The 27,675-nt window shown below is 47.1% G+C and overlaps 1 protein-coding gene across 1 annotated transcript in view; it reads left to right on the top strand.

Moving 5' to 3' along the window:
• Window positions 1–25,044, top strand: part of RIMBP3C (RIMS binding protein 3C) — a 30,206-nt gene extending 5,162 nt beyond the window's left edge. The window contains exons 7-26 of the mRNA XM_009870408.1: window positions 1,829–2,012; window positions 2,323–2,543; window positions 3,484–3,593; window positions 5,147–5,256; window positions 6,706–7,521; window positions 8,048–8,199; window positions 8,902–9,489; window positions 10,268–10,570; window positions 10,954–11,133; window positions 12,701–13,828; window positions 14,438–14,567; window positions 14,715–14,866; window positions 15,049–15,217; window positions 16,596–16,667; window positions 17,045–17,080; window positions 17,840–17,943; window positions 18,888–18,959; window positions 19,350–19,478; window positions 22,258–22,321; window positions 23,684–25,044. Of these exons, the coding sequence (XP_009868710.1) occupies window positions 1,829–2,012; window positions 2,323–2,543; window positions 3,484–3,593; window positions 5,147–5,256; window positions 6,706–7,521; window positions 8,048–8,199; window positions 8,902–9,489; window positions 10,268–10,570; window positions 10,954–11,133; window positions 12,701–13,828; window positions 14,438–14,567; window positions 14,715–14,866; window positions 15,049–15,217; window positions 16,596–16,667; window positions 17,045–17,080; window positions 17,840–17,943; window positions 18,888–18,959; window positions 19,350–19,478; window positions 22,258–22,284 (4,683 nt within the window). The 3' untranslated portion in view covers window positions 22,285–22,321; window positions 23,684–25,044. The remainder of the gene's footprint in view (window positions 1–1,828; window positions 2,013–2,322; window positions 2,544–3,483; window positions 3,594–5,146; window positions 5,257–6,705; window positions 7,522–8,047; window positions 8,200–8,901; window positions 9,490–10,267; window positions 10,571–10,953; window positions 11,134–12,700; window positions 13,829–14,437; window positions 14,568–14,714; window positions 14,867–15,048; window positions 15,218–16,595; window positions 16,668–17,044; window positions 17,081–17,839; window positions 17,944–18,887; window positions 18,960–19,349; window positions 19,479–22,257; window positions 22,322–23,683) is intronic.
• The last annotated feature ends 2,631 nt before the right edge of the window (window positions 25,045–27,675 follow it).

Genomic DNA, 27,675 nt, shown 5'->3' with positions numbered 1-27,675 from the left:
TGAGTGCAGACACAAAAGTCTCCTGTCTCTTCTGTGTCTGAGGCTGGAGTGCTGCTGGTTCCCTAAAGCTCCTCGCTGTGTCCTTCGGCTCCTCTTCCTTATCCCCGTCTCCTACCACTGCCCTGGAAACTTGCTCCTTGCCCAGCTGCTGTGAACCTCTGCAAACAGTCCGCGTTGCGTGTGGTGTGACGGTAGTACTGCAGCACCTTTGTATGTTGTTTTGAATAACACGAGATCGAACAAGACACGTGACGAATTAGGTATCTCAGGATTAAATTGTGGAATATCCAGGCTATTGGCTTGGCCACCAGTATATATGCATTAACCTGTGATCAATAAATTTACAGAACCAAGGTACCGTTATGGTGCTAGTAAACACAATCTCCAGGTGCATCTGCTGGCTCCGGTCTTCATACAAGACAGGAAAACCCTCCTTGGCCCTGCAGGCATTCTGTACCCATCTGTTTTCGTGGGCTGTGGCCCAAGGTGGGATTGGGGACAGATGTTGGTCTGGAGGAAGCCCTACTTTGATCATGTGCAACTGTTCTTACTGTTCATGGTTTCTTTTCTCTCAAATTGTAAGGCGTAGGGGAGAAGCATTTTGTGGAAAATCTTAACTGTAAGTAAATTCAAACACTCACGGTTGCAGAGTAATCCCCTACAATGTGACTTAGTGAACGAGGGGTTAACTCTGAGCAAGTGGAGAATACAGATCCTTCTGGAAGTTGCTCATGGCACCTGATATTTTCTTTCAGTTCAGAGACAGTTACTTCTTGCCAGGCTTCAGAGACTTTACCAGGTTTCCTTTTAGAGAATGAGGGTGCCTATCTAGTTATGAAGGAAGCAAGTGATAAAATGATGTTTATAATAAATACATCACAAATAAAATTGTGTGTACTCTCATCAGTTGGTGGGGAGTGGGCTAGAGAGACCTTGTGCTACTCTGAGACCAAAAAGCTTTTTTCCAGGTCAGATGTGTTATTTTTAGAGCTGCCTAACAACGAGACTTTCAGTCTCATGTAATATTTCAAGGCACGATTTATTTTTTTAAGTTGAAAGGAGAAAAGGACACTTCAAAATTATTTTGTAGAATGGAAAATTTTGAAGTGCACGACGCACTCGTCTATTTTGATGCATCTTACCTATGCAAAATGATGAGTGACTTCAGAGCTTGGAGTGATCTCAGCCCAAAGAGAAAAAAGGGAACAAATGTCATCTCTTGCAGGGCGGAGCCGACACCTCAGCCAGATGCACTAGTGCCAAGTTAAATCTTGTCTACGTTGACTCAGTTGAAAAACTGCTGATTAGATGATCTGTTCCCATCCAGCACTAATACTTTTTGTTTATTTGTTACCTGAAGTGCATGACCGAGGTCTACATTGGGTGTCTGTCTAGGAAGCCCAGAGTAAGCTGTTGCATGGTGGAAAGAGTTGAGAAGAGGGAAAGAAGCAGTTGTGTTCTCCTGGGATTTGATGTGCCTACAACTAGGGAGCATGTGGGGATGTGTAAGGACAGCCAGGACTCACCAGGAAGATCTAGAGATGGTAGAAAGAGAATACCAGAAAACACAAATGGTTTCCTAGCGGGAATGTGCTGTTCCCTCTCTGTAGTATTTCCCCAAGGCTTCCCCGTATCTCATGTTGCTGAGATGTAGCTTTCTTGTAGTCAAAGATACTGTGGGTGCAGAGTTGCCGGTTCCTATCGACCATTCCTGGGCAGCCCACACCATTCCTGGAGTCTGAGACCCACTGCAAAGGTGCAACGAAGGCAAATGGTGTCTGGAGCCTCACTGGTGGGTTTGTGCCTCATCTTGTGTCTCTCCTGCCAGGCCCGAGTGAAAGATCTAGAAGACCAATGTCGCAGTCAAACAGAGCAGTTCAGCCTCCTGTCTCAGGAACTCAAACAATTCCGGCTTCAAACAGGAAAAATTGACCTTCTGACCTCTACGCTGGTGACTTCTGAGCTTCCTCTTGCTCTTTGCAGCTCTACCCCACAGCCCCACTGGGAGAAGGGTAATTGCTGGAGATGCCTGCGAGTGTTTTGACAAATGAATTGTTATTTGTGTAAATGGAAAGCTGTAAAGGAAATAATGCAAATGTTTAGTTAATTTTTGGGATCTCTGCCTCCCTGTCTCTCGTAAATGCCTTTGATTCGTTTTGTAGTCATAAAGAGGCGTTTCACTGACCAAAGAGAGCCCAAGGTGTCGAGTCTGTTGCTACGTTAGATGAGTCACATTTTTTAGAGAACTAAAGGGTAGTTGCTCACTGCTGATCTTGTATTCTGCCTGTGGCTAAAAGTAACAGACAGATTATTTTATTGCAGAATCAACTGTTCCTGGATTGTTCACTCACCAGAATGCAAAGAAGATTCACAATGAAGCGACTGATGAGTTGGAGTCATCACAGCAGGTGCCTGATGCCACTGCTGGCTCCTCAGTTGCTGCTGCCACTTTTCAGAAACAAGCCAAGAAAGTGGAATCTCAGTCAAGCTCTTCAAAATCAGAGTCCATGCAGAACAGTCCAAAATCCTGCCCAACTCCAGAGGTCAGTGTGGGAGTCCCCTCTGCAGCCTATGCTTTCTAGCCACAAGGGAGTAAATGCCTTACCGAGAGCACCAGGAATGTTGTGTTCATTTCCTCTTGGCTGCCTGAGAAAACGAGAAAAACAAGAGAAAAGGTGTGGGAAGAAATTGAAAAGGCCTTGGCTGCCCATGTCTGTGGTGCACCTTTGAACATAGTGCTGTGCTGCAGGAAGGAAATAATCGGCTGGACAGAGTGCTGGGAACTTGGGGGAGCGGGGTGTGGGGATTGCCTGGGGGGAAGTGTGGGAAAGCTCTTGCTAAGCTTCCTTGTGACATCTCAGCTACTGTTAAAACACACAAAGACTACAAACTGTTATTTTTAATATGCTGAGAAACTGTGTCCAGATTATTTTTCGCCTTGAGCTGTGGATGAGTGGCTCAAACTTCTTTGCTGGTGCTTTTAGGTGTTAGAATTTTACTTGGTGAAAGAAACCGTGACAAGATGCTGAGTTTGTGCTTGCAGAGGGATGAAATTAATAAGCTCTGCTGCTTTGTGTCACCAAGATCTCATGGACGGTTGTTGCTTCTCCTCCCCAGGAGCTCTTCCATAGCATTGTAGGGTTCACTTAAGCAGTGTGTCATACTTTCTGTTGTACGTCTATTGATGTGACTATTTAGGGTACAGTAGTGCTGTGAGTGGGGCTGGGTGTGATGGCATGAGAGGCAGCTTTTACTCTTTTGATCCACTGATGTTTCCTGAGTGCTAAAACCTGTGAGGCCAGGTGGAATGCCTCACGGTGCCTTTGGAGGACACTGAAGTCTTGAGCTGTGCCTGAAGTCTAGAGCTACCAAGGCCAGGGTGCTAACGGAGCGATGCTGCTTGTTCACTGATGTTTGAGCCCTTTGAGTGTTTCTTTACTCTGATTCGGGCCATATCATATCCTGCATCTTTTCTATTTTTAGGTGGACACTGCAAGTGAAATGGAAGAGCTGGATGTTGACAGCGTCTCCCTAATGCCAGAGCCAGGCAGCCAAGGCCCTGCGAAGCTCCAGGTGTTCCTAGCTCGATACAGGTACTGGGTCATTTCTTGTGGTCTGTGAAAGGAAACAATTTATCTTATAGTTGCCTACTTTGTACTCTTCTCTAGAATTCACTCCTGCTAGGGGTGGATATCAAGTTAGACCATGTAACTTATTCCTCCATGGTATTTTTGGAGACCTGTTATTTCCTGCAGAAGCAAATGCAGTGTGCTCAGCTTAACAGAAATGTAGTAAGCTCATTGGTTGCTCAGTAAGCAGCACTGTGTGAAACTTTATTTTTTTTAAATATGATATTGGATGGAAAATTGAGTTTGAATTGACACATTCCTTGAAATGTCTGGTTTTTTCAGAATAGTCCAAGAAATTTTCTCCAAGAAATCTTATTCTAACAATTAAGAAAATTTCAGTCCAGATTTTCTGAAGTTTTAGGCCAAAATCTTTCTGGCTGTAATTTTAAAAGGACGATAAACTGCACAGAATAAACCCAGATTTTTCTTAAAACTGTTGCTGTCCACTGAGCAACCATGGTCAACCCCAAATCTCTGTTTACAGTTCAAAGAGTGTTGACATGTCCTTCAGCCTTTATGCTGTGGGTTGGGAGGAAGAGAACAGGGAGGATTCTGTACTTGTGAGGAGCAGATCAAATGTTATCTGTGCCTTCACGTCAGAGTCTTGGATCCATGAGGTCTCACTCAGCTCACAGAGGATAACGTTGCCTTGACGTGTTGAAATCCCTTTAATCTTTAAAAGAGCAAGAATTGGCAGTAGATGCTTGCAAAGATAAAGGATTTTCATGAGGCATTTTCCTGTGATAGGCCTGATTAGGTCGAAGGTCCCTGGGCTGGCAGGTTTTAACTGCCTAGATGCTGAATCCTGTCACCAATGTATTTCTCGTTTTTGGACTGCTGTTTAAAAGATGGAGTTAGAGCACTGAGAGTCTGGATCCCAAGGGCTGGGTGATTATGAAGAAAAAGACTAGAAACCTTTTTTTTATTTGTGTAATGTTCGTGCACAGATCAACTGCTCTTAAGGTCTTAACCATGGGAATTTTGAGATTCTGTGCTGTGCTTGTCCCTGGCAGTTGTATTGCAAGTAAAGCGTACCTTACAAGTTTTGGGCATTTTCGATAGTTTTCTTTTTCTGGTGAAAACTATTAAATGTTTAAAATGTTGAGAGACATCTATATGAAATAGTTAAGGGTGCAAGTGAATTTAAGGGTGTCTATTTTAGAAATGCGGAGTCCTGCAGCTTATCTGCTTGGTACACTCAGAAACACAGCAGGCACTCAGGTAATTCAAATCTTTTCTTAAACACTTTGAGTCACTCTGATCTGTTCCTTCAGACGTCACAAGACATCTGTTTTCCTACTCTGAAAATTAATCCTAGCTGCCATTTGAACATTGAGCAACATGTTATTAGTTATATAAACCCTAAACTAGAGTCTTGATCTTTGTCTGTGGGATTTGCTGCTTGCAAAGAGAGGATGCAGTCCCAGGGAATTGTAAGCTCATCTGACATCACAGCTTGAATGTGTTGGCGGAGAAGTTCCTATACAAAGTAAGTCTTCGTATTGTAAATATTTCAGCTACAATCCTTTTGATGGACCTAATGAAAATCCAGAGGCAGAGCTTCCGCTTACTGCTGGAGAATATATTTACATCTATGGAGACATGGATGAAGATGGCTTCTTTGAAGGTGTGTTTTAGTAGAATGAAATGTGACCAAGCTCTGAGGAGAGTTGATCTCTCTTAAAAAAAAAAAGACGAGAGAAATTTAGTGAATCTCAAAACCTCAAGATAAAGGTTTTCTGCCCAAAGTTAGTTTGTCAAAGGAAACAGCAGATTCTAATGGGAATAGGTTTGTTTATGTCATCATTAAATTAAGTCTAAAACATGAAATCCTGGTCTAGTGATTTCAGTGGGAATTTTGCCATTGCTTTCAGCAGAGCTCCAGGTTCCATCCCCGTATGGTTCCTCCCTAGCTATGGAGGGGAACATGTTCAGCCCCGGGCATCTTCTGCAGATGGTCTGTTTCCCTCTTTCCAGTGACAGCGTAGTGAGCCAGAGACTGTCGACAGTTGATGGTCTCGATTACCTCTTCCTCTTTTGGCAGAATAGGAACAAGATAAGCAGTCCAAACTTGCCCTGTTTGGTGTCCTAGGGTGTGCTTCTCTTTTGGCATCTTTGAAAACACGATCCTGATTGACTAATAGACAGTTGGAATTGAAACCAAGAATTGTGAACTGTAAATTTGTGATGAAGTTTCTGTGTGGAGCTGGCTTACTTAATGGGGTGAAGGATCCTGGTTTACTGAGGTGCTTTGCAAGAGCTGAGGCAAATGCATGCCATGTTGCACTGCTTGCTCTTTGACTGTTCTGGCTCGCTCTTTCTTTCTATTTCTGAGCTTCTCATGTATTAATTTATTTGTTTGTTTGTTTATTGTTTAAAGAATAAAAAAGGTTATTCTTTACTAACATTTTCTGCTTTCCCTGCTTTCAGTTGGTTTGCTGTAGGTAGAGTTTGAAAGGGGAAAGTAAGTGCAATCCCTACGTGCTGCTCGTTTGACTGTGATTTGACGGTTCTTACGTGTACCAAGCGTGTGGTGGTATCAGTCATCCCCGTGGGTCCTTGTGGGACATCTTTTATTACAGAAGCTAGCGTAACAAAGGAGGGAACTAAAAAGAAGGCCAGAGCTGAATACAGAGCTGGAAAGATGGACTTTCTTGAGGAAGTACTACAAAACCCAAATCTGTATGGCTGGGAGAAGACATAAAATCATCAATCTGCCTAGTTTGGGAAGGCTAGAAAAAGGCACAAGTTAGTGAAAGAGCTGTGAGGAGCAACAATGTGATAATGAAGAAAGAAAAGCCCTTAACCTAATTGCACAAAACAACCTTCTAGTTAGTTGGGTCTGGAGCGTATGGAGCAGTGAGTCTCCTCACTGTGGCCGTTAGGATCTAACTAGGGGAGCCCTAGGAAATGCAGGAAGCTTTGCCAGAAATAACCTCCCGGAGCGTTTTTTTTTTTGTTTTTCTCATTCCTGACTGCAGCGCAGTTTTGACCTAGCGTAGGTGTTGTCTTCGCAGATGGGTTGCAAGGCTGAACGGTAGGTGCAGTGGTAACAGGTTTCCTGTTTTTTGTTTAGGGGAGCTGATGGATGGCCGGCGAGGGCTGGTCCCCTCCAATTTTGTTGAGCGAGTTTCAGATGATGACCTCATGACGTTTCTGCCTTCGGAGCTCAATGATCTCACCCATAGTTCTTACCAGGAGAAAAGTTTTGTCAGTGCAAGCACCAGCAGTGGAGATAAGAGTGATTTCTCCATTGAAGAGAGTAGCATCAGTCCGTTGGCTAGTAGAGCAGAAGGAGACCAGGAGCAACCTGTTAGTCACACAGCAGTGCCTTACCCAAGAAAACTGACTTTGATCAAGCAGCTTGCCAGAAGCATAGTTGTAGGCTGGGAACCACCACTTTTGCCAGCTGGCTGCCCAGACATCCAAAGCTACAACATCTATGTGGATGAAGAGCTTCGTCAAAACGTGAAGAGTGGCTTTCAGACGAAAGCGGTGATCGAAAAGCTGGATTTAAAGGCCAAGGCGTACCGCGTGTCTGTGCAGACTGTGACAGAGCGAGGCAGTTCTGACAAATTGCGATGCACTTTCTTTGTGGGGCAAGATTTTTGCGTGGCGCCGACGATGCTGAAAGTCAGGAGCGTCACTGCCACGTCAGCGGAGGTCGTGTGGCTTCCCTGCAACAGCAATTACAACCACGTGGTGTATCTTAATGGGGAGGAGTGTGACATAACAAAACCCGGGGTCTACTGGTACAACTTCCGCAACCTGCAGCCAAGCACTCAGTATGTTGCCAAGCTGGAGGCCCGGCCCTCGAAAACACCTTGGGAAGAGGTCCCAGAGGGGCAGGAGCAGAACTCAGCTGTGATACACTTCACTACCCCGCTAGCAGGTATCCGAGCAGTCGTGCCCATCGCCACGGTGTGCTTGGAGCGGTGCACTCTGTTGTTACTTTGCTATGAAGCCTTGGGGTGAAGGGAAGCAAGGTTTATTAGGTCCTGAAGGCTGAGGTGCTGTACTGTTTTGTCTTAATGTTTTTCTTCCTTTATTTTAAAAATTTACTCTCTCTTTTGGTTTTGTTTGCTCTGGGAAGACATCCCCTTGCTGATCTGAGCAGCATGCCACTCAGGGCATGGAAAATCTGGTTTGCCATGACCTTGCTCTCAGGGTTGCTGCATCTTGGCCTCAGCTACTTTTGCAAAGTTCTGGTTTCTGTGCATTAAAGCTTTCACAGAACAAGAGAACCGTATTTTCTCTGGTTCTGTCTGTCATTTCCCAAGACTAGCCAGGCTATTGTAGTATGGTTCTCAGTGGCAAGTCTGGTGTGGGAGTTTTCTCTTTTCTTCTAACCAGGATTTAGTTTAGCTTTATGCTATGTAGTCAGCTAAGCAAGAGGAAAATCTGTTGGTCTCACACAGGGACACCTGATGCTCCTTTGGATGTCCAGGTGGAAGCTGGTCCCTCGCCGGGTATCCTCGTTATAAGCTGGTTACCTGTCACCATCGATGCTGAAGGATCTTCCAATGGAGTTCGAGTCACCGGTTACGCTGTGTATGCGGATGGACAGAAGGTATCGTGCTGACGTCGGGCAAGGCTGATGTTTGTGCAGGTGGGTGGCTGGTGCAGGGGTAGCAGGCGGTTGCGAAGCCTCAAGATGTGGAAAGCCTAATACATAAACATGCCACGAGGAGGCAGTGACAATTTTGGGCCTGGAAAGGAGTGATACCAGAGACGGGACAATGCTTAGGTTGTTTTGACTGATGCACACCAGAAAAGGACGTCTGTCCAGATTTTTTATGTGTTTTTGGCACAACTAAGCTGGGAAAGTTTCTGTGGCAGGACCCTTCACTAGCAAAACAGAACAATTAGTGTCAGCCTCCTCTGTCTCACCTGAGGCACTGGCTTGAACCTTGGGGAAGCAATGAGCTTGCTGAGCACTGAGTCCACAGGGCATGGACAGAGCACAAGTGCACAACCTTGCCGCCACTTCGGGCCTGTCTCTGGACTATGAAGAGTGAGGTGTAGTTCTCCAGCCCTTTCTTCAGTTAGGGAAAGGTGAAGGGAGATGGGTACAAACACCTCAGGGTCCAGTATGGATACCGATAAGGAACCTGCAAGGATATTCTGTATTAAAAGTGGCCTGTGGTCTTCTGCACACGGGATGTTGTGCCATTGGCCATGGGAGAGGCAAGCCACAGCCGTGTAAAGGAGCATTGCTCTTCGATCATGAGCTGCACACAAGAAATAATTACTCTGTCTTTTTTGCTTGCAGGCAATAGAAGTTACTTCTCCAACAGCTGGGAGTGTCCTGGTGGACTTGTCCCAGCTACAGATGTTCCAGGTGTGCCGGGAGGTCTCTGTGAGAACAATGTCTCTGTATGGGGAGTCGGTGGATTCGGTTCCAGCCCAGATTTCCTCGGTCTTGCTGCGAGCCTCTCGCCCCTCTTCAGATTCTGCTGTTTCTGCCACTTTTACCTCTAGACTGCCCCATGGAGAACCCAGGGGCTCTCTGCCTGCACGCAGCCCCCCCACGCAGCAGACAGCTGCGCTTCTGCTTCGACAAAAAGTTCCTGGTGATAGCTCAGATGCCAAATTGACTGATCTCTCCTCCAGCCACGACGGCTCAGCGCGATCTCTGCCAGAGAAAACCGCTTCACCACCGCACCTCTCCTCTCCCAGTGCTTCCTTGGTACAGGGTTTAGGCACCTCCCAGCAGGGATCTGACGCTGCCCAAGACAAAAAATGCCTGACTGTGCCTCCTCACCAACCTGGCAGCATGGTGCTCCCTGGTGAGGGCACAGAGCCTGTCCCTTTGAAGGAAGCAGAATTGCAAGACGTGGGCGAAGGGACGGAGGTACAGGTAAGTGCTTACATCTCCTGCCCAGTACCACGTGTGCTGGGAAGGAGAATGGATGATTTTGGGAGATGGAACAAAATGCCACCAAGCATCTTTCTCTGGGATGCACTGTTGCCCATAAGCCATCGTCCAGTGGTTGAACGCAGGGAAGTGCTTCAAACTTTTCAATTCAGCCTGACTTTGTTAGTTGTGAGCTTGCAAAGGCTCAGAGTTAGGCAAAAGCAGGGAAGGCTTCTGATGGATGCTGGAACGTCAGCAGCTATGTGGGTCCAAGACCAAAGGCCAGGTAAATCCACAGGGCAACTGAGGTGTTGAGTCCAAAATTTGAAATGACCAGGGGTTGAAGAATGGTGATTGATGTTCAGGTTAATTGTTGTGACTCATTTGCTCACATTTAGATGTCTAGTGGAGATGGCTACACGTGGGTGGGTTGTTTTCATCTCCTTTGTAGTCAGTGGAGCGAAATGAGTGCTTCTAGGATGCAAATCATCCTTCTTGCTTGAGACGTGTGTCTTTCTTGGCTGTTAACAAAGAGAAAAGAGCAGAAGGATTCTAGTTGTCAGATAAAACATGAGATCTAGACCTGTCTGGCTTTTGACTGAGCCCAGGGGACATTTAGAAATGAAGGCACTGCGGTGTCTAAATCTCCCTAGGAGTCTGATCCTGCAAATATTTTCAAAGCGTGCCTAGTGCGTAGGGACCCTTTTGGTGCACAGGTACTGTGTGGTATCTCCCCAGGTTTCACTGTTTGTGATGACCTTTTTTTCCATTTGTTTCCCAGATGGAACAATCTGTAACCAAAACGCCAGAGCTGGAAAACCCATCTGACAGTAGTCTGAAGATAGGTCTGGAGACCTGCCACGCATGCTCTGTGGAAAAGTCACCACAAGGTCTCCATGCTGAAAGAGAGAAAGAGGCAAATGAGAAGAACACAAACCGAGAGCCTCTACCCTCTCCCAGCCAGGCTGAGGGGACAGAGGGCACATTTCGAGACACAAGCATGGGTGGAAGCAGCTGCCAGGAGTTCCTGAGGTTGTCCCCTGGGAAGGAGGTGATGAAAGAAATATCCAGAGTGAAAAGAGAGGTTTGTTTAACCTTGGTTGAATGTCTCTTTCCATGGAGGGATGTGGATTGTATTTGACACCCCAAGGTTTTACGATCTTCTGCAGTGCTGTTCTGCAGGCTATAAAATCTGTCTGCTGGTTTTGTGTAATGTCTGTGTTTTTTTTGTGTGTGTGTGTGTGTGTGTGTGTGTGTGTGTGTGTGTGTGTACACACGTGCCAATTGCTGCGTTATAAAATCTGTCTGCTGGTTTTGTGTGTGTGTGTGTGTGTGTGTGTGTGTGTGTGTGTACACACGTGCCAATTGCTGCGTTTGGTGCTACCAGTTTATCTTCTGCCCCACTTCAGCTGTACATCTGTTGCTGAAAGAGAGTGCCTTAAGGAAATCTGTTTTGCTTTTCAATAGCAAGAAGAAAAAATGTCTGACATGGGAAGACGGCAGCTGACCCTTTTTGCTGAGCACAACCGTAGTTCTGACCTTTCAGATATTTTGGAAGAGGAGGAAGAAGATGAACTGTCTTCAGAAGCTCTGGAAGACAAGAAATGGGACCAGAGTGAGCTGTGTTACCCAGAGAATGGGGAAAAGGTAACTTGTGGCAGCGTAATGCTTGTGGGGAGCACCAGTGCAGCCATCCCATGTCATCAGCTCACAGGAGGGGGTGCTGGTCTGAGCCCAGCGCTCCAAACAGTGCTTGGCTAAGTTCCCACCTTGCTCTGCTTTTACTCCCAGTGTTGTGTTAAGCTAGTAAAAGTGCAAGTTCTGTGTGAGAGGGAGGGGTGTTTATATGTAATGGATGTACCCAGGGTTTAATTAGTTGGAAAAACACACGGTGTAATGTGAGCTTTAGAATCCGCGGTTAAAAATCGATCCTATTGGTAGAGTTCTTAATATAAACAGTGAACATGTAAAAATCTGTGAAGTCTGGACATCTATAGATCCTGTACCAACCCACCTTCCCGCCTAAGGCAAAACAGACATGTAATATTTTGGCCTCAGTCCTGCAAGTATAATAAAACATGTAAGAATAACTTAGTGTAGATTATCTTATTTAAACCTTGGTGCCGTCTGCAGGAATGGATGACTTGTAGGGGCGGAGCCGTGGCTTTTTGCAGTTAAAAGTGTTTCAAGCGAGGAAATACCGATTGAGCTGTCCTGTGGGTGATCATGCCAGTTCATGTCACAAGTTCAGTTAAAGCTAGTTAGCGTGTTACAGTGCATGTCTGACAGATAACCTGCTTAAAACGGCATGACTGGAAAGTGGTCTCTAATCATACAAACGACTGCAGTTGACATGAACATGTGTGAGAGTTATGAAGGTTGAATGACAGAAATCAGGAAGATTTGCAGGAAATGTGGTATGGCTGTATAACAAGAAGGTACCTTTGGGTTCTTTCGCGTGACTGAAGAACGTCTCTGTAGTTTGTTGATGCTGACCTGTGTGGCTGCTGGCCTGCAGCACAGATGGGGTGGGCCTGGTGTGCGTTAAATGGTTGGTAGCAGACAGTGTAATGATTCTGGAGTAAATTGGCTGCTGCTCCATTTCTCCTTCTGAAGGGGTTCCTGCTTCCCAGATAGGGACGTTGGACCTGCAGTGCAGCGCGTCAGGGGCCTGTCCTCTCACAGCAGCAATGTCTCTGAGGGGTGTCTTGCTGCACAGGGAGTCCCTTTCTTCTGTGCCGGTGTGAGGACAGGCAGGCAGGGGAGGACTGTGGAATCCTGCATGAGCACAGGCTCTGAGGCTCAGCCCTACGGAGGGAAGAATCCAGTCAGTTCTAACGTGCAGCGAAGAGCTGTGGAGGAGTTGTGCCTCTGCTGTCCCCTCATCCCAGACTGGGGATACTGAAGCTGTGGGAAATCAAGTGGGCAAGATGAAGCAGATAGCTGTGTGTGTAGAGACTGGGAGGGAGCTCTTCCATGCATTGGGCTTTCTTGCTTTCTGCTGCATTGCTAGTCCATCTGATTGTCTTTTGCCAGAAGACTCATTGCTCTCTTTTGCTTCCTACCCTTGCTTCGCTGCAGACCACAGTCGCCGCTCCATACTGCTGTGCTGGGAGGGAATCAGCTGTAACCTTGTCTCTCTTTTTAATGTTTATTTCCTCTCTTTTTCCCTTTGCTTGTCCTGGCTGTGACTTTTCTCGGGGGCTGGGTACAGATGGATCTTTGTGATACTGACAGCGATGAGGAGATTCTGGAGAGGATACTAGAGCTTCCGCTTCAGACGAACCACAGCAAGAAATTGTTTAGCATCCCTGAAGTGACTGAGGATGAGGATGAAGATGAGGATGAGAAGTGTGTTACAGAAGAAAAGGCAAACACTCAAGACTCCTTGGAAACGCTTACCCACCGTTCAGGAAGGACAGAGAAGCCACTCAATGTCAAGGAGCCGTTTCTAAAGGCAGATGGGAGTGATACTTCCGCAAATCTGTCCTCTCAGGCTCCGCGGGAGGAGCGTGGTGTTAAAGAGAGCAGAGGGGATGCTGATCATGCGAATCCCGCCTTTGTCCAGCTAGCCTGGAGTCAGAAGAAGGCAAACTGGAACTGGGGCTACCAGGAGAACGATCCGAAGTCTGGGAGTGGGTCAAGTCCCGCTTGGAGCAAGAAGAAGGGAAACAATTATCGAGAGAAGACTCGGAGTCGGCCTGAGATGGGTAGGAGGAGACAGAATGATTTAACAGAGCACTGCAGTCGTCTGCTGGGCAGCTGCAGCCAGATGGGAGGTGGGTTATACAGAGCTCCTAGCCTCAGGGAAGAGCTGAACATTGTGAGCAGTGCTGGTGGTAAGGAGGGGTTTGATATGTACAGTCGTGCCAGACAAGGCACCTTACAGAAGAAACACACAAAACCACTGGTTTCAGGGTTTGCAGAACCTACTGGGATGGCAACACGCTGCTCCAACCCCAGGAGCCTGGAAATAGACATTGAATATGACTCCGAAGATGATCAGGATTCGACTTGTGCGTCCCCACCTGAGAGCCGGCTGTGGCCAGAAAGGTCCCAGAGCTGTCAGGGGGACTGGAGTGATTGCTCCAGTCAATCTGAGGTTGCCCACACGGAGGGCAGAAGGGACCTGACCAGACTGGAGATGATGGAAGAGCAGGGTATGGAGTGGGCTGGATCTCCGAGCCAGCGCCTGCGATTCTTCTGCCGGGAGAAGGAAGCACTGAGATTTGAGAGCAGTTCTGAGGAGCAGGGCTGGGAGCTGGACTGTAAGTCACCTGGCTGGAGAAGGAGGCTCGAACATCCTTCGAAGGGGATACGTAGCACCTCCTTGCACAAAAGGGTTGGGTGACTTTTCCTATTCTGGCTTTGAAGCAGCTTGCAGTGGCGTTAGCTTCCCTCTGCTTCCCTGACCTGCCTGTATCTTGCTTTGTTGAGTGTTGTCCAGAAAAAGGACCCTCCTCTAGGATTGTCTGGAAGGATATCTGAGAGATTCTGTAGTTCTGTGCTGCTCCGTGGCTTTTCTTGTATTAGCTGCTTCTGCTTTTCCTGCTAACTGACCAAGTGTCATCGATGCAGTATTCCTTTTCGCACTGGGTCTTCCTCCCCATGGCAGGAGGCTGTGGGACCCAAACGAAAATCCCTGGTGAAATGCGCTGATTTGTGAAAGCTTGGTGCAGATGATGACTGCAATGTCATTGCCTCCCCTCGAAATACCCCTTCCTGCATCCTCACGCTCACCAAGGGGATCGTCACCGGTGCCTGGCAGGGTCCCTGCCTGTATTTAGTTCTGTTTTCCACCTCCCTTGGTATTTTCAGCTCCAGAGTGTCCCTGAAGAGGAATGTTGCATTTGGATGCGCTGCTCTTTGTGGAGTGCGTTTGGGCTGAGCACTGTTCACGTGAGTCGGAAGGCAGAGGCTGCTACTAACTCTCTGGTGGTTCCTGTTGCAGGCATCCAGTAATAAAGATCCTCCTAGGGGCCAGGAGCTGCCCGGCACGGCCGCCTGGCAGGCTCCCAGCAGAAGAGGGAACAAGACTGTAAGAAGAAGTCAAATGCAGAAACCTTTGCTCTCTGGTCCAGGTGAGTGGGCAAGGCGGGGAGAGTTGGGTGGCAGGAGGCTGTTGGAAGTGACAGGAGAGGGGGCAGTAGGCAGCATTAGAGCTGTGCAGGGCTACAGCGGGGGAGTGACGCTGACGTTCTCTCTGGTGTGTCCCTCAGCTGCCACAGGTCCTCCAAAGAGCACCGCTCCAGACACCTCTGTTAAAGATGACAGCGTTAGGATATTTGTGGCTCTCTTTGACTACGATCCTGTTTCTATGTCTCCTAACCCTGATGCAGCAGAAGAGGAGCTCCCGTTTAAGGAGGGACAGATCCTGAAAGTAAGAAAGAGCACACCTTAATGAACAACTCCTGCTCTGTATGGATCCATTTGATATTCCAGAGACAGCATAAACCTTGGGAGGCAGAGCCTCCTTAATCTTGAGTTTCCTTAGCTTCTCTTTCTCTGTGCATCTCAGTCCACGTAGCATAAACAGTCTCTCACCTCTCTGTTCCCTTGCAGGTGTGTGGAGACAAGGACGCCGATGGCTTTTACAGGGGAGAATGTGCAGGAAGGGAGGGCTACATTCCCTGCAACATGGTGTCGGAAGTCCAGGTGGAGAACAATGAAATCAAGAAGCAGCTCCTAAAGCAAGGGTTCCTGCCTGCCGACACACCCATGGAGAGCACAGGTACTGCATCTCCTTTTCGTGCGTGCTCTGCTATTGTCAGTGTGTTTCTTTGCTGAAATGTGGAAGGCTCAAGCTGTGGCCAATGCAACTCACCAGAGTGATCCCTGGGGCTGCTCCGTGGGATCTGGAGACTTGTTCAGTGGCTGTTGCAGCAGCAAGCAAGGAGGTCTCAGGCAAAGGAACTGTATGAGACAGCAAGATCGTACAGTTCAGTGGGGTAAAAAACCAAGTGTGGGTCTGATGGCAGAGGTGAGGCCATGATGTTGATTGAACTCTTCCGCTGCCTCGCAGTGGCCTCTCACTGCCAGCCAACACACTAGGGTAAAAGCAAACAAACAAAAAACAAGAAAAAAAGAAGATCCAACTTGTTTCCATTTCCCCACAGTGGGACCCAGTCTGCAGCCCGAGAGGCTGTGGGGCTGGCAGCACCCAGCTCCTAAATGTGGGTCTCTGGAAGGTTGATCCCAAGGAGCTCAGGGGTCAAAGGAGCCTGTTGTCTTCACTTTATGCCTGTGTGATCTTTTTCATAGGTTTGTGTCCTTTGGCCTCTCTCCCTCTTGTCTAGGGAGAAGAAAGATTTGAGTAAGGCTTTTTTCACACTTAGGACATTGATAATGTTTCTCCTACATGTATCCTGTGGTGCCTTGGGATGGCTAGATGCCTGCGGTGGCCTTTGTCCCTATGTGGGTACACAAGGCTCTCTGTCCCCTGCCCCGCTGTGTACTCTCAGAAGAATAAAAGAACTTAACAGCTCTGAAACCACATGAAACGTAGTGAGTTTGAAAGTTTTCAGGAGGGTGGTGGTAGCCAAAAAGACATACGCTTATGTGTGCATGCAGAGAGCAAACCTTGTGGCCTTCGGCAGTCGGGCTGTCTGTACCTCTGTGTTCTCCTGCTGCCATAAACACGTATTACAGCCTCATAACTAAGAAAGTGCCTTGGGGGGGTTGGTCTGGGAACTCCTTCTGGGGACTCACCCAGCACTGACCCTGCTCAGTGCAGAAGCTTCAGCTAGAGGCCTCCCCACATCCCTTCCTGCCTGAGTGAGCTTTCAAGTGTTAATGGCACAAGGTTTTATTTTATCCTTATGATGCTGCTTCTGAAAAACGAAGCGCGGCAAAGTTTGTCTGGTGTGTACTGTGGTATGGGCCTAAATGCAGTGTGGATTTCTGTGTGCGTTTGGGATGTGGATCGTGCCTCGTCTGAGTCCACACATGAGAAGTGGAGATTTGGGCTTTGCCCCTAGAAATCACGGTGTCTGCTTCCCAGGGGAGGCGTGTCGTGCTACTCTGTTGCCTGTTCACTCTTCAAGATACTTTTCACTTTCCATTCACTGTCTCTCTTGTCAATTTATTTGCTTTTTTGGATTTTTATTAAGGAAATGGCACATTTTCTCCACCTCCACGCCGCCAAACCGTCCCTCCTCCAAAACCCAGACGCTCCAAGAAAGGTCTGTGTCACCCACTGCTTCCTCTTTTGATTTTTGCGATAGGATTACAGGCTGCATTGAATTTTTACTACTTGCTTACAGGACCCTCAGATGTTTGTCTCTGTACGACTGCTAGGAAGTGGAAAGAGAGCCCAACCCTGTGCTGGTGTTAAGTTTTTAACAACAGTGATGTCTTTTATAGTTTTGGAGCTTGACCTCTGCTTCTTGTTACGTCCCTGAGTCATGGTTACTGGTGTAGACTTTGAGTTGCATGAAGAGTTTGCTTCTGTTGTTTGCTGCCTTGGTCTTTGTTCTTTTTTTATTGTTTGTCAGTTGTGTCATGTGGTCACTCTTAAAAGATGAACTTTCACTGATGAGTTTTCTTCTTCCCCCAGCAGGGCTGGATAGACAGGAGAAGTACAAGTCCCATCCAGGTAAGAACTGCTCTTGCTAGTCCATCCAGCGTTGAGCTGAAGCAGGGTTTAAATCTGTGAAATGGACTGGACAGTGTGTATTTTCTCTAACAGCAGACATAGCCTTTGTAGACTCAGAGCACGTCTGTAAGTAATGGGCCTGAGCAGGCAGGTGGTTGTGAAAACAATCCCTGGGTGATGAGGCCTGTGTTTCCCTTTGAGCTCTGCTGCTTTGTGCTGGGCTGCCTGTCGATGCTCTCTGGGGCTCTTGCTGTTCCCCTGGCACTCACAGGACAAATTTTGTAGCTCAATAGCAGATCATTGTGTGGAGGGAGGAGAAATGTCCATTTGAGACACTATAAAGAGACTGCTGTCCTGTGTGTCTATATATATATACACACACATGCACACATACATATGTGTGTATAAATAGAAAACAAAAAATAACACATTCGTGTATATATAGACAGGACACCAGGATGCTGGAATGGGAAGACGTCCTCACTTTTGTGCTTATGAGGTGATACAGGAGATCAGAAAACAGCTTTACCAAACGTCTCTGGGGCCTCTGAGATCTTTCTCCCAGTCAGTTTTCCCCTTGTATTCTTTTTGCTCAGTCCACTCCAATAACAGGGAGGGAGTTGCTATGACTTGGGATTTTGTGATAGAAGTTTTTTTGACTTCATGATCCCAAGAGTCTTTTCCAACCTGAACTGTTCTATGATTGTTCTATGTTCTAAGTTGCAGCTCCCAATATTTTATTTTATTTTTCTCCTACAGAACAGAAACATAAAGACTTTGAAGCTGAACTGCTGACTTCTCGAAGTATGGTGGCTGTCTTTGACTATAACCCTAAGGAGAGCTCTCCAAATGCAGATGTAGAGGTAACCACCAGCTGCTCACTCCTTTCATGGGTGTTTTTTCCCCTCTCTTCTTTTCTTCTATCCCAAGACACTTCGCACTTCAGTCAAAACAGAAACAATGAAAACTTGGCAATGTTACTGCTAAAAAGGGGTTTGCTGAAGTCATAAAATGTAGAGTTTACCGATATGTTCTCCATGCATTCTCTGATAAGTGTTCAGTTCTCTGTGGAGTATATGTAGCAATGTGCCCCTCATGATTTTCAGTCTCTGTGAAACTCTGTGGCCATCTCATGGCCTCGTAGCATCCTCTAGTGATTGGACAGGACTAAGCAGATCTGGAGCAGGAGGAGGCAGCCCCTGCTGTTGGCAACTGATCCAGGGCCTGTTTGGGGACTCCATCTTTTCTGTCTCAGAGCAGCTTTTTTGCTCTAACTGGGAAGTTTCTTCCATTGGAAGAGATTGCTTACACCGCTGTCTTCAGTCTTGTGCTCCCTGGAGATGATGGTGAAGGGTCACGTGTGTGCTGGGCGGTGATGGTCTGCTTCCACATCAAACCTTCCCATTTGTAGGCCTTCCTGCTAGTGACTTAATCCCTGAGAGCTGCACACAGAACAGGCTTGTCCAAGGGAGCAGGATTTAGTACTTGTATTTAAAGAAATGAAAGGTATTTTGTCTGCTTGTTCAGCTTGTTCTCAACGTACCTTACTAGAACGGGTGGTAGGTACAATTTTGAAGCCTTATTAAATTTGCTTTCAGAAACAGGCTTTGCTCTTGTCTTAATTTATTAAATGCTTCCTTAGCACTGAATTCCACACCTCCCCACTTCAGTTGTTCTTCTGCATCCTGGTCCTAGCCTCCCTCCTTCTGGCAGAGATTGTGTAAAAAGCCTGGGGCAACCTTGTGTTTCTGCTGAGAAATGCCAGGCAGTGCTTCTGCTGTGACCGTTGCTCTCTTGCTCTTTGCAGGCTGAACTGACTTTCAGTGCCGGGGACATTATCACTGTGTTTGGGTCCATGGATGATGATGGATTCTATTATGTAAGTAGAGGGGTTGAGATGGTCCTGTGGCTGCATCTGAAATCGTTTGAGTCCATCTAGTGGCAGGAGAGCAGAAATCGGAAAATATTCTGCTTCTGGGACAGCACTGGAAATTCTTTGAGTTTATAGAAGTGACCATGTTGCTGGAATGCAGTTGTCACAGCTTCCATTTCTTCCTTTACTCTCTTCTGTGCCTCTGCACTCTGAATTGTTCCAAAACTGAGAAATAACATGAGCTGTGAAATTTGCTGAGGATCCTTCCAACTTGAGTGTGTTCCTGGCCTCTTCTCAGTCCATAGCCTAGCCTTCTCTGCATGAAGATGCTCCTCTATTTATTATTTTTCTGCCAGCCAGGAAAATGGATGCAAAAACTGAATGTTGATCTTGCAGGGAGAGCTGAACCAACAGAGGGGACTTGTTCCATCTAACTTCTTGGAAGCTGTAGCTTCGGATGGAGACGTGGTCAAGGAACTTCATTCAAAAGATAAAGAAGCTTTTCCGCTGAGTGCTGAGAGCCAGGTAAGGTCGTGTTACTCTGCGTAGTCCCACCTGCGATGTAGCTGGAGATCGGGCGTTGCACGGCATGCGGCATCTGATGGAATCATCTCAATGATTGCATGCGGCTCAGTTCATCCCATCAGCGATGCTCAGAAGTTTAGAAAGGAGTGTTAAGAGCTCCTCTTGAAGACTTACCTGTAGTGCAAAAAGAGGCACAAAGCAACAACATCTACTGGGGCCTGAGTCTCATGATGAGCACGTGATCAAAACGTATCCCAGATCCCACCAGCAAATTCTTTAGATTCACCAGGGTCAGTGGTGAAATCCTGCTGCAAGCAAAGCCGTTCATCCAGCTCCCCAGACATGAAATTCCTCAGATACACAAAAGAGTTTTGGAGTTATTGACACCCAAACACTGGTGCTCTTCTACCCGTCCTGAGTTAGATAAATCTTAATCCAGTCTGAGGTGCTTCCGGATAAATTCAAAGCACACTAGGGAATCTGTGGGATGTGTCCTAAGGGTTTAAAAACATCCCACAGATGTGGGGAATTCAAAGGTTGAGCTAACCCCTTGCATTACGTTGTTGATACTCTTGAAGTAAGTGCTTTAGCGGGAGATTTGGGTCATTTGCTGGATTCAGTCAGTGGTTGAGGGCAAAAGTGTAGCCACCTCCCCGGTCACTTTTGGACCTCATGTACTGCATCATTCTAGAGAGTGGCAGGCGGGAAGGGACACCACTTGGTCCCAGCTCAATGTACTCAGCCCTTAGTTCTTTTTTGGAGGTTATTGGCACTGTCAAGTGGTGCCAGACCCAAGAAAGTGTATAAAAGCAGGCCCAGGTTGGCTGTGAGTCAGTCCTTGAGGAAGTAGGTGGCTCTGAATCCTCCTCTGTTAAACTCTCTACTGGTGTTACCCTGTCTTTCCTGTTCTCTGCAGTGTTCCTTCTATTTTTTATGCTCAGCTCTTCCTCTTCTCTGTATCTGCCTCCAATTTCTATCTTCAAATGCTGCCTGATCCCCGTTAGGCTTCACCTGCAGCCCCAGCTCTTGCTCCCAGGCATTTCAAGCTTTGTGTGTACAGGGTCTGCACTGCAGCCTCGATGCCTTCTTAGGAGGAGCAGATGGCAGGCCTGACTCAGAAATAAGGTTTGTGGGTAGCTTACTGGACTGTATTCTAAACTCAGAAGTTTTCTGGGCCTCTTTTTTTCTGCTTACCTCTTTTGGATACTCAGCCCCTTTACTTGCAGCCCGTGAGTGCTGGCCCATGCTGAGGAAATGTGAGTTAATAAGCTGTTACTACCAGGGTTTAAAAGCCCTGAGGTTACACAGGTCTGACTCGCCTGAGGGGAAATAAGCATTCAGATTGGATTTTCTTCTTTGTTTCCCCCTCAAGATCATTTATTCTTTCCAGATTATTCATCCCATTAACGGTTGGACTCGATGATCTTAAAGGTCTTTTCCAACCTAAATGATTCTGTGAGCCTGTTGGAACACAGGAGGCCAGAATTAAAACAGGCTGAACTCATAATGTAGCTTGTTACAGGTCTAACCCTCCTCCCTCGCATCAGCCAGATGCTGAGGTCATTATTCCAGCCCCAGCCTGGGTTCTCCCAGAAACCATGGGGAAATCGAGGTAACCTTCAGGGCTCGGAGAGCTGATCTGCCACTTGCAGATGTGAGGGCTTTGGTTTAGCTAATATTATATTAAGGGTGAGTAAGAAAGAGGAACTTGGCTGATAAACAGTGCAACATATACAGTAAATCTACCCTTACCCAAGTGTTATTTGCATCCGTCTCTTCTGTTTTACTGGTGAGTAAACTGGCACCAGTTTGATGTGCCATGTCTCAGGCTTTGTCACGGGCCTTTCAGGGTAACAAGGTCCCATCTGCTGTGCTGCTGAGCCGGCAGCACGAGCTGGAATGAACTCTCACAGTGATAGAGCCACGCGTGGGGCTTTCCAAACTCCAGCGACACGGTCACTCTATAGAGTTAAAGAATTTGCTTGTTAAGGAATGTTGTTGGCAGATACGACACAAACAGAAGAGCCTTTGCTGCTGGTGTTTGGGACAGGGGGAGCAGGGAGTATGTAAGAAATCACCAAAGGCAAAAGACGCACGGCAGCCCCTGGAGAAGCATTGTTTGAGTCTTCCAAAAGACAGCCTGGCAAAACAGGCTCCCGCCAGGTTCGCCAGCTTGAGACCTAAATCATCAGGGGGCATGTGTATGCGCCACAGTTTCACGGCAGAGCTTTGGACTTGTCTTAAAGCTAGTTCTAATCTTAACAGAAGCTTCTCCAGCGTGATCAAGAGTGATTTTTAAATTGCTTGTAACTTCTTGGATTTGCTGTTTTCACCCCGTCTGTCCTTCCCACTTCCCTTCTCCCTGCTGCTATGCCAAAGGCCTAAGAATAAGGACAATTTACTTTCCAAATTGAACTGGGGAAGATGGATCGTTTGGAAGTTTTTCTGAGTAAATCTTAAAACGCTGGCAACTGAAAAGGGTGTAGCAGTTTAACTTTCAAACTGATGTTTGGGGGTTAGATTAATCAATAAAAAAAACACTGCGCAAAGAGTATCCAAGAAGCTACAGTCACAAGTTAGGGCCCTGAAACGCTCATACTCACCAACATAGTGTAGTTGCTTCAATGCTGTGGCTGTAGAATGAGTATTTTTGCATTGATAACATGCAGTTTCTGTCAAAGACTGATTGTAAAGCACCTTCAGAAAGTGTTTGATTCTAATTGATTTCATGTATTTATTTCTGCCTGTGTTACGCACCCGTGACGGTTCTTTTCTTCAGAGAATGAGGAAGAGAAGAGTCCAGTGATAGATATGAATGATACATAGAGAGAGAGAGCAACCATGTAAGTTTGTATGAGAAGACCTCTTCAATCTCCCACCCAGCCTAGCGTATTAAAGGGCCCTTCGCCTGTAGCTTACTCCTTTTTCTTGCTTGTAGTTTGACAGACTGGGTTGTGGCTCTCCTGGCAAGTCCATCTTCAGATATTGTGGTGGCAGACCTTTACCTGCCTGACTGGCAGAGAAGCTGTGATCTGTTCAGTACACAAAGTGCAGTTGTTTGGAACAATTATCTGGTGGTTTTGGGGACTGTGATGGGACTGTGGAGGATATTGACATTTAGAAAAGACCTGCTTTGTAATTCAGCCAGGCTGTTCTACCACTGTTCAGGCATGTCAAGGGCCAGAGCTTTGTTTTGCCCTTGCAAGATCCTGCTCAGACTGAGCACACCCCATATTCAGCCTGTTTTGTTTTGGTTTCTTTTTGGTTTTCCCCTTTCCTGAATACAGTCCTGAGGAAAGCTTAAGAAAGTAGTAACCTTCAGTCCTCAAACCCAACCTTATGTAGATAATTGTTCTTTCTGATAACACCTAAACAAACAATTTGGGGACTTGGGGGGTGAGACCCCTGGTGTTGAGGAGCAGTGGGAGCAGATCTGTGTTTTTTCTTAGTTTTAGACATTGTTTTCTTGAAATTATGCAAATCAGTAATACCTGAGACAGCATGGAAAACTGTCCCCTGAAAACGAAGATAAGTCTTTGATTTATCAACCCTAATAGCTTTTAGCAGGATCTTGTCAGAGCAATTTTTTCTTTAGGTTTCTCTTAAAGGAGAAACCCTAATTTTAGTTGCAGAAGCCTCCCAGCTTAGCCAGCCTCCTGGGACTTCTGAAGGTCTTGCAGAAGCCTTGTTCTTATTAAATTAGGTTTTTTTCTTAACGTCCTACCTTCTGTCGCAGAGCGTGCTGAAACCCCTCCAGGCTCCCCTGGCCCCGGCAGCCAGCAGACGTACGTGGATGCATCAGTATTTATCCGTCTGTGCTCTCAGGAGGTGCTTCACTTACAGCGTCTCCAGCTGTGAAGCAGCATCTTTCACCATGTGGGGTTTTTCTGTTGTCATAGTCTTAGGCCAGAGTTAAGGAATTACAGAATGTCTGAGCTCAGGCAGCATCTGGGTACCAGGTATGAGAAGGTTTAAATGCACTAAGTGATGGATGAGATGACCTTCAGAGGTCCCTTCCAACCCCTACTGCTGGAAACTTCCCAACTGGATCTGGAGCTGCATGGAGGAGCTGAGCCTTGTGGGGTGAGGGACAGACTGGCAGGGAGAAAACAGGGTTCTCTGGCTGAGGTTCATGTTGGCATGATGTCCTTTATCAGCTCTAACTTACACTTTTTTTTCTTTTCTATTCTCTTTTTCCCACTCAGTTAAATCCAGATGGGTCTGTTGATCAGAGCGACTCCTCACCAACTCCTACTCTACCACCTTCCTGCCTTGTCATGGGTGAGCAGTGTCCAGAGCAGGCATCGCTGGCCGTTCTCACATGCAGTGATGTACCTGGTCAGAGTAAAAAGAGAGGCTTCTTCTTCAAAGGAAAAAAGCTCTTCAAAAAACTTGGGTCCAGTAAGAAAAATTAACGAGGGATTTATTGTTCTGTAAAGACTGCCTGTGCAGTCCACACAGGGACTGAAAATTCAGGAGAAGTCCTCTGCAATAAGCAGATGTAGAGTATTTTCATAGGGGAAAAAAAGCATATGTTGAATAGAGAGAGCTCTTCAGTGGGTCTGTGAGCTGTGGCCTCTGCCGAGAGCTCAGCCGGGGCTGCCCACGCCGGGTGGGCAGTGGCTCTGAACAGTGTCGTGGCACTGGGGGCTGTGAGGCCTCAGCTCCAGGATACAGCTACCTCCACAAGTAGTGTGTCCTGCTCCGTGCAGCCCTCAACGCACCGGTTCCCTGTAAATATTTTAATTTAAAAATTATATTCTGGTTGTAAGTTAGTTAAATGGCTTTTCCCAGCAAAGCACCGGCCCCTTAGAAACTGAGATCCCTTGTACTACACACCCTGGTATTTCTCTGGTCCAAAGGAGGTTGTGTCAACGCCTTCGCTTCCTGCAAAGAAAATTTGCACTTTTCCATTCCCATGAATCCCCTTCGCTGTCTCTGGGCTGACAAGTGAGTTATTTGTACTGTAAACCTGTAAATATGCAGCTGTGCCTAGGAGCATCCCACACTGCCTCCGTCATATTTCAGCACGAGGATTCCCGTGGAGGAAGGAGCGAAACCCTAAGAGGGGATCGATACTTCTGCCTACAGAGTGGGCTGCTGTAAGCTGCTCTTGGCTGGTTCACCTTGACCACACACTGGCTGGGGACTCCGCCTTATTTATTTATTTATCTGTCTATCTATCTATTTATTTATTTATTCTTCATCTGCCTCTTTTCGCAGTTTTATTTGGCTGTTTCAGTGGGCTGCTCCTGAGATTGGAGCGTTTGGAGAGCAGAGCTGGGGATGGAGAGTTTGCAGCTATTTTCATATGAGATGATGTGTTCCTTGAGTTAAGACACATCCCTTTCTAAGCCACGGAGAGTTTTGTACTACATAGTTTCTATCCTTTCCAGTGTTTCTTTCTTTGCATGTTTCAGTGAGATACTTGTTTTGAGAAGGACAGTTATGTGAGGTATGTGAATGGTGCCAGCACAGTGTCCACGAGTGTTGGTGATACGGTATGTTTTTATTTAATATCAAATTTTATTATAATAAAGTCTATTTTCACAAAAATGCATTTTCCTTAAAAAAAGCAAAAGATTCAGTGATCCTTCTTCTGGATGGGGTGGGGAGGCAGGGGGGGAAATGCTACCAATCACTCACACCTTGGGGATGCTCCGCAGCACTTTGTATAGGAGCCCACCTTTCCTGTGAGCACGGGGTGAGCTACTCTCTCCGGGGGTGAAAAGTCTTCACTTCTCCTGTTTTAGAGACCTAATCCTGGAGGAGAAAGCTCTGTGGTCTCTCCGATTTGGAAAGAGAGGGGTGGAGATACTGGAGACACACTGAGCTTTCCTCCAGTCGTGCTAGGAGTTGCAGTTTTTCTGTCCTTTTGCCTAGATGTTGTCTGGAACTGAGCAAAGCTGCTCAGTCTGTGGCATCTGACTCCAAGAAAGAAGAAAAGACGTGGTTTTTTCCTCTCATCCACTGGAACAGTCCGGCTGGTCGATATTCTTTATATGCTCCAACACTGTTTAGCTATTAGAGGGAAATATAAGGAAATCCCAAAAGCTCTGAGGCCAGACCGCAGGTCTTGGCTCTGTACCTTGTTCATCTGACTCATTGAGTGATTGATGTCCCACAGTCCCACCAGCGGAACCGTGAGCACTCGAAGCTGTGATCTGCACGGTTACGTGGGGCTTTGCGCAGGCCACTGGTGTGCAGTTGTCAAGTCAGTTGTGTGAAGTTGCAGTTCTGTTCCTTGGCCCTCTGGAAGATCAGCCAAGGTGGCAAAAGTCGCTGTGGGTTTTTCTGGGGATTTTGCAGGATTCCTCTGGCAGGAGGGACTCGGTTGGGGAGCTCCTGTAACTTAGGAATGTTTCAGGAGGATCCTGATGTTGCAGTGAACCACCGTCTGCTGTGGTGGACAGGAGTTGGGGCAAGGACAGACTGAAAGTTTTGAAGTAATAAAGTTGTTGTAGCTATGAACGCTGGAAGGAATTTCCATGACTTCTGAAACAAACTTGAGCGATGGGAGTCATCAGTGACCCAGTAATTTATCCTCAGCTTGCCCTGCTACGGACAAAGTTGGTTGTGGTTCTAACTGAATTTGCCAGCTGGAGTTTCCTAAGCGAGTTGTTTAAGGTGTTTTGAAAGAAACTGTTGTTGCTTTTATCTTTTCATCAGGAGATGAACTGAAGAACAAAACCCTTAGCAAGAAAAGCAGGAGCTGTAACGTTTTGGGGTCTGCCCAGAGCTGGAGGCTCTGTCTGCAGCTGGTGCCTGCAGGATGCTCCCTTGCTCCTGGTTCCCTCCTCCCTCCGTGGCTCAGCCCTTGTCTCTCTGGTGTGCGCTGTCTCTGCTCCCCAGGCACATGCTGGGCAAATTTTGCTGTGATAGGCACAGACTCATCGTTGAGCAAAGTCACCCTAATTCGGTTGGTTGCCCAACTCCAGGCAGGCTTTACAGCAAAGCTGGGAGAAGTCTTCTTGAGAAGACTGATGATAAGATCATCAGGCTTTGGTACCTAAACGCAAAAATCTACAAGAAACAAAAAAAAAAGGGTAAAATGCAAACGTAGTCTAGATATTCTGCTTTGCACCCTGTGCTTTTAATTGCAGTGCTGTGCCCCAGGTGTTGACAGCAAGCCTCTGCTCTGAGGCTTGCAGGGACATACTCTTGTTTCCTTACTCTAGAGGAGTAGCGTGTGGTCTCTCCTTTGCTGCTGAAGGTGATGAGCACGAGGGCTTGGCACTTGTGCTGATGCTCAACAGAAGACTCGCACCTAGGGGACCTTTCCCCTACACTGTTACCTGGGAGCAGGGTGATGGTCTCTGGAGAAAGTGAACAGTCAAGAGACCAAGAATCTCTCAAAGCCTCGCGCTTTCGTGGTTTCTGAAGAAGTTTTCAGAGCAATTAAGTAAGTTCCTGATTGTGAAATGCAGTTATTGGCACAGATAGGCACTAACTGTCTCGCTAGCCTGTGACGATTCCCTGTCCTTTTCTAACGGGTGAGCTGCATGATACAGCAGATGATACAGCAGATTATGGCTTTGAAATTCAGGGGGCTCTACCCCTTTGCACAAGAGCAGCGCTGCACTCGCCGTTATGCAAGCAGCCAGAGATGGTGGTGGCAGCTCCGGCAGCTCCTCTGCTCCCGTCTCCAACATGCTGAGCTCACAGCATCACAGTGTGGGGTGGGGAGGGGGTACCCCCTGAGGCTCTGGTCCCCCCCGGCCTGCATCAGGGCTACCTCGAAGGCCAGGGGAGGTTGCTCAGGGTCTTGTTCAAGTGAGCGCTGTCTCCAAGAATGCAGATCTCACCTTTTCCAGACCCTGTCCCGGCACTGCACCACTCTCCTGGGTGCTTTTATGTCTGATAGGAGTTTTCTTTGCAGCACCACATGTCCGTTGCCTCGTCCTTTCACTGTCCACTTAGGCAAAGACTAGCTCTCTGCTCTGTAACCCTACCATGAAGCAGTTGAAGCCGACAGTGAGACTCCCCTAGTCCTTCTCCCCTCCAGGCTGACCAAACCCAGCTTTTTCCCATGTCCTGTGCTGTAGGTGATTCCCTCCAGCCTGTCAAAACCCATCTTGGACTAAGGGTCTGCAAATAGGACCTGTGATTCAGCCTTGCCTGTGACTCGCTGTGAGATTTACACTTTGCAGATTTTCTTTAACGCACCGAAGGACCCAGACAGTGCATCAAAACCTAC

Source organism: Apaloderma vittatum, unplaced genomic scaffold (genome assembly GCF_000703405.1).
Source record: "Apaloderma vittatum isolate BGI_N311 unplaced genomic scaffold, ASM70340v1 scaffold13135, whole genome shotgun sequence".
Classification (NCBI taxonomy): domain Eukaryota; kingdom Metazoa; phylum Chordata; class Aves; order Trogoniformes; family Trogonidae; genus Apaloderma; species Apaloderma vittatum.
This window is presented reverse-complemented; position numbering and strand designations above follow the sequence as displayed.